An 11943-nucleotide genomic window follows, 5' to 3' on the forward strand; every position below is an offset into this window, starting at 1 on the left:
AACGAGAAAACGCAGAATTCATTTTCCGTTTTCCAAGGTCGTTTTGGCGCCTTTAAAGGTCAAACTTATTTGCTTCAAGGTAGCTTTATCTGTTTGAATTCTTCAACTTGATTTTAAGTTGCAGACGATCATGGGAACAGAATCCCATCCCCAAATTTAAATTCTCAATATTACCTTGGTTTTATATTGATTTTAAGCCGTTATTTATATAAACAAGAAGTTTTTTTTATAACAGATAAATTGAAGAAAGTATTTGTCTTCAACAAGTAAATAAATGTGACATCAATTTTTTCTTGACTATAATATTTCTCTTTGGTAGTTAAATTGTGATAAACATGTTTGGATAAACAACATGCAGTCGTTTTAATTATAATCGAACCACAAACTGAAAGCTATACACAAATCACATTGAATTGTGCTGAACTTTATCTTTAAGGAACTCTTGCAAATGGAAATTAAGAGAAAACAGCGCTGATAAACTAAGATAAATTACTATCTGCTCCTGGATAATGAAGAATAACTGGCCACTGATTTTTTTAATAATTATAATGCTAAAAGCTTCCTTTCGTGGTAGTGAATTGTGTATTATAAAAAATGCAATAAAACACTAAATAACGCTTTACAAAAGTCAAAAGAAAGGATCCTTGTTCTTTTTTATATTAAAACTCTTTCTCCAATATTTTGCAGTTCTCACTGCAGTGGTTGATTAACGTGACAGATACGTCGCAGGTATGAAATAAATAAGCAAGGTTGAGATAATCAACCCAAGTGCTCATCCACGGGATATAGTGCCACGGGTATACATAGAAGGCCACGAGGGCTTCCGTTCTGATACGAGTGACACTTACTCTTATAGGAAACGAGCATTTATTGTCTATCTTGGATATTTATTATATGCCTGTAGCATATTTCAAACTGGTGACATCCACGAAGAATTTCAAATTTTATCATAGTTAATTGAGGCACTGGTTATGAAACCTTGCCATGAAAATAATGGTGCCGCTGCAATTTATGTTGGAAGGGCCGCGACCGTGCACAATCCTTTGTTTTGATGTTCACACCACAGTTGAATATCTTAAAAGAAACGTTTCTATTGGTCAGTTGCTCCAACACATTTAAAAATCTATTGTGGTTTATGTACGGTCAAGGCCTGAAATGCTAACAAAAACACATAACAAAGATGTCAGCCTTCATAACCATTGCCTTTTATTAACTCTGATTTTATGTAGATCCTATGTTTGAACGTATTTTAACTTTGTCATTCACACTTGCGAATTTGATTAGGACGTCGCTCTGATGTTGATAGAATGTTTTGATAACCAGTGCCCTTTTTCGTTATCTTTTTCTTTTTTTTTTTTGTCTTTGAATTAAATACGTACCTGACGGCAGTTTTCATGTATTCATATAATCATGAAAAATTACCGGCAGGTACATATCGAATTTAGAAGAACAAATAGGCCATTTCCTAGTTGCTGTGAACCTCACTATGAAAGCGAGGCTAAGTGCAAAACTATTCATATGAAAATTACTTTTGTTTGCATATGAAGGAAAAACTAATTTTCATAACAAAAACTTTGCACTTTGCCTCGCTTTCACAATTAGGTTCAAAGCAACTCAGAAATGGTCTCAGTATTATGGCAAATTTTCAATAAGGTTTAAGGGAGCAATTATGTGGAAGAGCCTTTCCATTGAAATCAGAAACATAAGTTCGTTTTAATTAATACTTTCAAAACCAAACTTAAAGAGTATGTTCAAGATCATCTTTCATAATAGTTTTCTATGCAATAAGTAATACGTTAGTCAATAAATGGCTTTTTTCCATTTGTGGTGTAAAACAAGAAGTCCGCCTTCTGTTATTAACTGATTTACATCTCTATTTAAATAAACTAAAGTGAGGATCTTTTAAAAAGCTCAACAGAGCTTGCTGGGTCTCCTGCCTTTTGATGTAATAGCTTATTTTAAATAAAGGTAAATAAAGGAACTTCTCCATTTTCTTTTTTCTTTCAAGATTTATTCGCCTTGGCTTATTCATCAACGGTTTCGATGGACCATTTGCTTTTGATAAGATGAGACAGTGCAAGGATCCCTGGGAACATTAGGCTGTACTGGCCACCCGACATTAACTTACTTGCTGCCAAAGGCACAGACATATACCAGAGTACTTGGGGAATTAAATGGAAAAACGTGCACGAAAACGCCTATCACAGTAAATGAAATTGAGCAAAGAAAAAGAGAATCAAAGAAGAAAGGCTCAACATGGCGAGACCAGTGTTTCCTTTACTTTAACCTTTATACAGTCAAGAATTAATTTTTTTCTTTCCTGATCCATGACTTGGTCATATGAACAAAAAACACCTGATTTGTCGTTGTTGTTGCTACATGTTGTTCACGTAACAAAACAAAATAAACAAAAACAACAGGCCTTTTACGTATCCTCTACATGCAGCATATCTATCATTGCTTATTTACTCTAAAATTTCGCTGTTCTTCATTCACTTGACTCTGAATTTGCTGTCCATGTTACCAAGAAATCAAAAAATTCCCTTTTCTGGACTTTCATCCACCCGAGTGATAAATTATGGCGTTCCACAATCTACTGAGGTTCTTGAATATAAGCCATTTATTAACTGTATGTATGAAACACATTGATATCGTAACATTTCAAGAAACAATCGGAAACAATCATCACGCAGACTGAAAATTTGCTGAAATGTGGCAATGACCTATAAGTAAGTTATTATCAAATAAACTCAACCTCTGTTTTAGCCTGGTGCAAATGTTCCCAAATTTTCTTATTTTCACAAAAGAGAATTTTCACCAACACTCGTTTTACAAGAGAAGTAAAAGATAGTCAAAATTCAAAAAAAGGCTTCGCACTACGGAAACAAAATGGGATAATTGCTGTAAAAGGAGCCTGAGAGCCTGGATTTACAATTTTTGCTGTCGAAAGTCTACGTGCAAGCTAAAGATTGCATGAAAAACCACGAAAATGTGATCAAATTTTGCATCGGGCCAGTGAAATTAAATATCTCACGCATTATTTTACGCTATTGAAATAACAGTCAGACAGGAAGTCTCGGTTTACTTCAGTGTCACATCTCACTTAATATCAAAAGGGCTCGATTGGACAAATAATTTTAACCTATTTATCATTTCCAATAATGAGCAACCATAAAATAAAAAGTAGTAACTTATTTATTTACAGTGGGACCTATGCTTTGGTATTTGCGAGTAATCTATTATTCACTAATCAACCGTACTATAGGCTTCGGCGAGCAAAAGGGCTTCGACCTCAATCCACTTTAAAGCGGCACATGGTGTCAGGATCTTGGTCAGGTTCTACAGAGAAACCGGTTAAAACAAAGGTTAGCATTATATTATCAGCTAGGCCGGTCAATGTAAACTAATCGAAGTTTGAGGTGTTGCTGATCGAAGTGTAAGTGTAAGTGTTCTGAATTCTAAAAACAATCGGAAAACGTTACATTAAGCATGATATTCCTTTGTATGGTCCCCAGTCTTCTCTGTCGTTTTAGGAACGCGTATGAAGAGGGTGCGCAAGTGTCTCCCTTCCCATCAACCACAGACTTTTATGATTTAAGACTAGGAGACACGACAAGGCATAAGGCATACTCTTTTTCCTTATTTGTATAGATATCAAAAGCTCTAGTACTTGTACGCAGTTGTAGTTTGGGCCAAAGTTTAACTTTTCTGATTGTCGGTACAGCCATTCTAAGAGGAATTTGGGCCATCTTACTGGCGTTTACATATTGTGTCTTAAGTATGAAACAGCTAGAAGGACATTCCACTCCATTCCCCAACTAAACATGCTTTTTGCAATGTATTTCTGCTTACCGAATTGTAAAAGAAAAACCATTTAGAGTAGAGTGTTTCGGTCGTATGGCCATGGTTTAAAATGGGAGGGATTATATCTGATAATTCTCCAAGCAGCGAAAAATGGTTGAACTCACCTTTGTTTATATCCTTTTATAACGTTCCCTTTCTTGAAGTTTGTTAGTCTGTTTCGAAGCTTATTTCTTTTCATCTGTTCCAGAAAATGATCGTCCGATGTGAGACAATTTTCACAGAGAACTTAAAAGAGAAAAGGTATTTGAGGTGTTTATTCATTATAAGGACTAGCTAATAATGAACTATTAGGTAAAACTCTATTTTTCAATTTCACACTAACTAAAATTTTTATCCTAAAAAGATTTGACACTGTTTTAGATTACAATTAAAATGAAATTATTATAAAGAAAACGTTCAGCCTTCTAGAATGTGCACCTATTCATTTCGAACCAAAAGGATATTGCCTTGGACACTGTCACAGAGTAATATCTCCATTTCGGTGTCATATTAACAAAACAATCCTTTTACTTAGAAAGGAAAAATATATCATCTACAAATGATTTTCATGCAGGTGTTTATACTCTGATTGATTTAAAATTTAAGATGCTAACGCTGTACCGATAAAGGGAGGAAGAAAGGAAGAGCCTTCTAATTAAGGAAATCATTTATGGCGCCAATTATGAGATTAGCAGTTGTAGGGGTTGGGAAGAGGAGAGGGAGTGAGTGAGCTCAGTATTGTGGCAGCCCTTCTTCTCTAAATCGCTAGCCTTGTGTGTGGGAAAATATTTACACACCTACAGGTATTCGATAAATTCTAACGTTGAAGACAATTAAGAGATACTGAAATACCTGACTGATGAAGAGTTTCAGGGGCTGAAACTGCAAGGTACATGTAGAAAATAAAATTAAATGTGAGGAAAATGAAAAAAAGGGACCCTAAATTCCACAATTTTCGTAACTTACAGAAAGGTGAATTACCTTCACAGCTGAGGCCGGTCCACCCTGGGGTGCACTCACACTTGTATGCCCCTTGTGTTTCAGTACATGTCCCTCCATTCTGGCAAGGGTTTAGTGGAAGGCACTTTGATTCCTCTAGGGAATAAACAATGCACATAATTTTAGGAAGGTTATTCAATAGCCCACGAATTTCCGGGATGATTTTCGTTCTGCTACCAGGCTTGTAATACCCATTAACGATCTTTTTTTGCTAATCTATACCGTACACAAAACGTGTCATCGTCATGTAGGCTGAAAATTTGCTGAAACGTGGCAATGGCAATGGCCCCGGGCTTTTGTTTGTCTCGGCACTTAAGACGTTTTTGGCTACGCACGTGGCAGAAAACTTTTGGAACGATAAACTACAATTTGCTTTCTTCCGAAGTACCATGTACTTATATAACTCCAAAGTTTTGACCATTCCTTGTACATATCATTATTAAACGCAAAAGTTGTCTTATAACAGTGTTGGTTGTGTATTGGAGAACGCTCGATCTTGCTTCATTCGTGGATAGATTAAACAAAAGTTAGGAAGCCAGATGGAAATATAGCAAGAAATTTTTTTGCCTACTTTGGCAGATCCATCAGCCAGGAGCGTGGTGTGGTTCGTAATAAATAAGAATCGTCGGAAATTATTGGTTTAGGACCGATGTTAGTTGATCTAAAAGACGAATTGAAGTCTTCTGTTCATTGGGAAATTTATTCCCGGGTACCGAGATGAAAAATGTCCAAAAGGTCCCCACAATACCCGTGGAACCACGCTCCGACTTGTCAGCGACCTTACAAGCCATGCGCAGTTGAAAATGTTTCGCCACGGACAGTCCCGGTATCCAGGCTGGAGTGTTCATATGGGAAAAATTTCCAGCTCGGTTACCGAGATCTCGTTAAAGGGGCCAGCCCTCCTTCTCATTTGAACACATCGAAATTTTTGTAGAGAAAAGATTGGCGAGGCGAGATCTCGGAAACCGAGCCAGTCCGGTCGATCGAGCTCATATGAAGAGGCCCTAAATCTGCTTCTCTATAATCTCAACCTCTGTAAACGAAATGACGCTATTTTGCACTCTGTCCCAAGAATAAATTAGGAAATGGGAAAACTTGTAATTAATAACCATTCTTACAATTTATTTGTGAGATTTTCAAAGGCGTTGTTTTCATCTCTTGTTTTAACGAGTCAAAAGGGCTACAAAAGATATTAAAAAATACTTTTAAAGACATTTTACTGCAGTAAATACTAAGGCTTATTGAAGCTCTAAAAGCTCACGGATTCTTTTACAATTTTAGATTCTGCTGCCACTTAATTCCAATAAAAAAATATCATTCGGGACAAACCAAAAATTAAACCACCAAGTACAGCATGTTAATTGCAAGTCTCGCAAATTTATTTATTTTATCTTTTTTATCACACTTTTCAAGTGTCGCATCTCTTTTGATTGTCATTACATTCGTTGTTTTTGCCAGTTAAGTAAAACTTGTTTTTAACCGACTCTGTAACGCGTAATATTCAACAGACGATGGCAGATGAAACTCCCAAAATAGGTGTTAAAGTTAAAAAAATGTCTTGAAAAATTAAAACAAAAATCGTACTTTTCATCAAAGGTAACCAAAAGGTGCTTCAAAAAGAAAAAAAAAATAGAAAAGCCCTAACCAAAGCAGTTTCCAGGGATAGTTTTATTAGCTAAGGCACTATCTGGTGCAGTAAGTATCACCCTTCTTTGAGGTATTACGTAGTACCTTGGCAGTTCTTTCCCATCCATCCTAATCGACAAATACAGGAATAAGAAGTCCCGTCAGATGAACAGGTGGCGCCGTTTTCACAAGGAGACGGAAAACACGGATCTGGTTCTGAAAGACAATTAACTTTACCTAATGCCGAACTCTACTCTCTTGGACGAAGCTGTTATTTAACTTAACCATACTTAGCTGCTTATTTACACAGGTTTCCTCATGTTACGTTATTAAGGCTCCATTTGTTTGATCTAAGAAAAGGGACTCACTGAAACCATCGGGATCAATCAACCCGATTATGTCTTGGAGGTTAGCCGGGGCTAGGTGCGAAAAAGAAAGTAGATGTTTTACACAAAACTAGTTATGAAATAAAAACATCGAAATCGTAAAGGTATTATCACGTTCAAAACTCGTAACGCGTCACCATTTGAAACAAAGAAGTGTGTATGCAACCGTCAATATCTTAAATATTAAGTATAATTAAGTTCATTCGCAATTACATGCCGCTTGTTGGTTAATAACGGTTAATGTAAATTGTTTCGTTGTGTACTTACTGTCGCAGTTCTTTCCGATAAATCCTTTACTGCAGGTACATTCGTAGTCGTGTTCCACTTGCGAGCAAACACCAAAGTTGCGACAAGGATTTGGTTTACACAAGTTTTGTTCTACCAAAAAAAATATATAAAACATTAGTTAAGTAGTCTCTACTTTAAGCCTGGTTTTCACTAGGACATAAGCATAAGCATGAACAGAAGCTCAAACTCTTCTTAAACAAGTGAGAACACTTGCGGCATAAGCACAAGAAGAACGAACGTGTTCGTTCTTCCTGTGCTTATGCTTATGCTTATGCTTATGTTATGTTATGTTTTCGCCAGTGAGAACAGGGACGACATAAGGACAAGCACAAGCACAAGGCAGTCAACCGTTTCGTCTGCCATCTTGCTTAACATTGAGGGGAGCTGGCATCGAGAATTCCGTCAAGAAATGGTTTTCTGTGCGTGCGTCTGTCCTTATGCTTATGTAGCTAGTGTTCTCACTTGCTTATCTTCATTCTTATGATTATGCTTATGCTTATGTCCTAATGAAAACCAGCCTTAAAACGTCAAAAAATACAAAGCACGCTTAGTATCGAAGGTGGAGGTAAGCAGAGGCTGCAGCTAGGTTTGAAAACTTCTTGGTAGAAACTCATCGAAGGAGACAATTAGGAGAGAAAGAAACACGGATCGTGATAATAATGATGACTAGTTGATAAGCAGTAATTTAGTTTAAAACCAAATTTAAATAAAATTCCAAGTGAAACTTTGAACTTTTGTTTTCTCTATTAGCATATAATGCGGTTCTATTCTATCAGTATTGTAAATGCTATTGTCTTTGTAAATGTATTGCAAATTGTAACGTAAATGTAGTATTTTTCTTTTTTTTCCAAGATAAATGTTTATAATTATATTGTATAAAAACAATAAAGGTACCTCTAACAGTCCAACGCAAATGACGACGAAGTCATAGAAAATGTGACGAGTAATCACAAGATGCAACACAAAGCAATCCCTTTGTATACTGGGACTTTTGATGCTATCCGTTTTTACGAGCCATTAAAATACTCCCAAAAGTGACAGGTTTTTTCTTTTTACCTTCACAGTGTTTTCCTTGAAATCCATCGGGGCAGTGGCATCGATAGGTGTTCATATAGGCAGAGCACGTCCCTCCATTAAGACAAAGGTTCACAATGCACTGACCGTTCATTATGGACTCTAAACAGAACGTTCACGAACAAAAATAATGATGTCGGGTATTAAGAGGCAGATGATGCACCGCTTGTAGTAGGTGCATTAAGAGAGAAGGAGCTAACAAAGAATGCAAGGAATCATGTATAATTAAACTTATAGCTTGGTATTCATTCTGGATCCTGGCTGTCGTGTACAGATGAAGTGTTGATAGCTTGGAAGCGTTGTTGATAAAACTGCCGCCAAATCTTCTTTGCATGTTTACTTAAGAAGTGTCCATGAATTCTTTTTTGGAAGCTTCCCCAATTATTTCTTATTATTTTTTTACTCTAATTTATCGCTGATGGCTAATTTGTCTTAGCTTATTTCCATTTCATGAGAATAAGCCAATAAGAACTTTCATCAATGCAGTACCAAATGCTCACTATCTCCGATGTAAGACGAGCAGATTGTAGTTCCTTTTTGTATAGCAACTGATCTACTCTTTTGCACTTGCCTCCTTGGCAACGACATACACTTAGGAACGCTGTACCCCAATACACATGTCTATAGTATGGAAGTCCGAGTTTGGTCTATTCGATTCGCTGTTTTATCACTCATATTATGAAACTGTAATTACCTCCTCCATTGTCCACGTCCTCATGAATGTGATGATGATGGATCTCAATGGGTACTGGGAAAGGAACTTTCTGAGGATACATGACCGGGTAAGGTACCCGGTGAATCATCAGTTGTGGTGGTGATGGCACAGGAACCGGATAGGGTTTCGGAGGAGAAGCAACAGGAAACGGAACTCTTCTTATTTCGGGTGGATACCGGATGTAAACTGGATACGGGACATGGTGTACTTGTGATGGTTGGGAAACCGCAATAGGATAAAATATTCTTTGGATTTCTGGGGGTTCCTTGACGGGAACAGCGATAGGATAAGCAACACGTTGTATTTGTGGAGGCGAAGGGACTTCTACTGGATACGGTACTGGTACATTTTTGATCTTTGGAGGGGATGGTACAGCGACAGGAATTTCTTGGATTTTTGGTGGAGAGGGCACGCCTACCGGCACCACTACCGGCTGTACGGAAGGTGGACCAGGTACAGGAACAGGATAAGGTACATGCTCTACTTTAGGTGGTGAGGGAACTGGTACAGGAAACGGAACCTTTTCAACGGCTGGTGGAGACGCCATAGGGGAAATGTCTATGGGTGGAGGCACCCCCTGAATATCAATAGGGTGTGGTGCCACAGGAACGTCCGTAGGTGGCATCATGGAAAAGTCCGGAGAATTGATTTCGGGGGTAACAGGTGCATCTATTAGAGGATGATTGTGGATTGGACCATCAGGATGAGGCATCATGTGAACATCGGGATACGGGAAGTTTCCCCCAGACGGAGGGTTTATAGGAGGAATCTGTCCACCCAACATATCTGGGGGAATCGAAGGCGGAACATTTATAGGGGGGAGTGGTTGAGGTATAATATTAGGTTGCGCTGGAGGTTCTAGTCTGGGAGGTGCATGAATATGAATGGCGTACGGAGGAGGTGGACCAAAGTGATGAAGATGAGAATGGTGATGAGGAAGATTCAGAGGAACAGGAATGTGGTGTGGTGGCGGGCGACCAACCAAATTAATCGGAAATGGAAGCAACTGTCCAGAGTGTTTTATTGTGTGCAGGTGATTCTTACCACCATGGAAAAAGGGCCCTGGTCCTATCCCGTGCAAATGTCCAATGGCATGAAAAGGGCCTTGTCTTAAATGCACTGCGGCCTCATTAGGCCTGTGCACTGATGGAGTTTTCTGCTCAACGTATTCCGCTGGTGCACTATTGAAAAAGAAACGTGGCTTCATTTCACTCTTGACATCTGACCATTCATGCCTTTTGTCCCATGCTTGGCTTTCTGTAGGTTTATCTGTAAGATTAGTTGTTCTATTTGAGCTGCGTTCACTTGTATCTGTCCCATTGCTAAATTGCTTATATGGCTTGTTAGGCGTAGCGCGAGTAGCAAAGTTCGATAACTCGCGAGGCTTTGAGTGATCCAGCGAGTCAAGCGCTTTAGCCAAGAAGACTGATTCTGTCCTGCGATTTCGAGTAAGCTTATCCCGCAATGTAATTTTACTTGTGGCAACATTTTTACTGCTCCATAAGCACGACGTTCCTTTACAAGGTATCCCCTTGCCACCATTAATTGTCTGCAGGTGGCTTTTGTTGTGCTCAGTTTCCCAACTATTCACATCACTGTCTCTTTGACCGCTTTCTTTCTTCCTCCCACGAGTAAAAGGTCTCACAGTTCTTTTTCCAGAATCGACGACGTTTTCTGTTCTGTCATTAAAACTCACCTGATTTTGTAACTTTTCTACATGGTGTTTACGAAGACCTGCACTGGTGTTTGTTTCAACCCATTCCAATGTAATGAAAATGCGGAGGAAGCAAAGTTGGATTAAGAACTTCATTAGCGCACGTCATTTGAACAATAACTACACATATCTGTCCTTCATGTTGTCAGAAAAAACTGCCAAGTGCCTGTTAGAAAAAGGAACCCTTGATCGAGAGTTTTTCACAAGAAGAAAAAGCGCAAAGCTGTGAAATTATCTCATCAGTTTCTATGAGTATGAAATATTAAACGCAATCGCAGATGGTTAATTTTAGAAGTAAAAGTCATCCTAATGAACCTAGCACTGAACCCAACATTCATGGTCGACCTTTTCAGTCAAAACTTGTCCATCCATTACCTAGACAACTTAAACACATACCATTGTAAGATAGTCAAGATAATATACCTATGGTAGACAAAATTAAAAATAATTGCCGTTGACACCCCAGTGATAGATATCAGGTTAAATAATAATTACTGATCTATAAGTTGCCTTTTCAAAAGTACAGTCAGAAACACTAAAAACGTAACCGGTTAGTTTGATTTTCCAGATACAAGTCAGTTACTTTGTAGTTATGTTTGTAAAAGCAATTGCTATTCATTTGCCAAACAGCTCATTCGACAGAGTTATCTATGTCGCTTACAATACTCATAGTCGCCCAACAGCTACGTTATTTTATCATTAGCTTATAACTGTGTGGGTCTCATGGATTTTCGCAGCAATTTAGGAAGACGTTTGGACACCAGTTAGTCGTTCTATTATAATTGATTTGTAATTTTGCGGGTGTCCTAGATTTTTACGACAATCAAGGAAGACTATTATTCTACTATTGTATGGACAATATGGTTATGTCTTGGTGGATATAAAGTTTGTGGTACAAATAGATTCAGGCGTACACTACGCGCTGCGAATAGTTCTCAAAATATCACTTGGTTTTAGACGGAATGCGAATAAAAAGGAAAAACGATTATGCACGGTTGTGGCGCCGACCCAATCTTTCAGTGCGTATTTTATCAACTATAACGTTTGCAAGGTTTTAAAACATCTTTTTTATACCATTTGATCTGAACCAAATACGGAGTTTGGACACACACTGATCTTGGAAGTTATGTTATGCTATACTAAAGCTAATCTGGTGACTTTCGTTTGTTCAAGAGGTGAAAAGAAAACAGTTTTTGACCTAACATAAAATGGTTCTTGCGTGAACAGGTGCCACTTTCATGGTCATTTTGACTATGGAACAAATAACACTAAAAACGTGTTTATAAGGTATAGCTTTG

General features: G+C 37.9%; 1 protein-coding gene across 1 annotated transcript; it reads right to left on the minus strand.

The window, feature by feature from the left end:
• Positions 1-2602: 2602 nt before the first annotated feature.
• Positions 2603-10875, minus strand: LOC146458638 (uncharacterized). Its single transcript, XM_085090442.1, has 8 exons — positions 8911-10875; positions 8199-8318; positions 7122-7232; positions 6574-6684; positions 4825-4938; positions 4696-4725; positions 3969-4089; positions 2603-3339 (listed from the first exon to the last, which is right to left on the minus strand). Exons 1-8 carry the CDS (start codon positions 10739-10741, stop codon positions 3333-3335), a joined length of 2445 nt encoding a protein of 814 aa, XP_084946568.1. The 5' UTR covers positions 10742-10875; the 3' UTR covers positions 2603-3332.
• Positions 10876-11943: the final 1068 nt, after the last annotated feature.

The sequence above is a fragment of the Pavona decussata genome, unplaced genomic scaffold, assembly GCF_977016875.1.
Source record: "Pavona decussata unplaced genomic scaffold, jaPavDecu1.1 SCAFFOLD_232, whole genome shotgun sequence".
Classification (NCBI taxonomy): domain Eukaryota; kingdom Metazoa; phylum Cnidaria; class Anthozoa; order Scleractinia; family Agariciidae; genus Pavona; species Pavona decussata.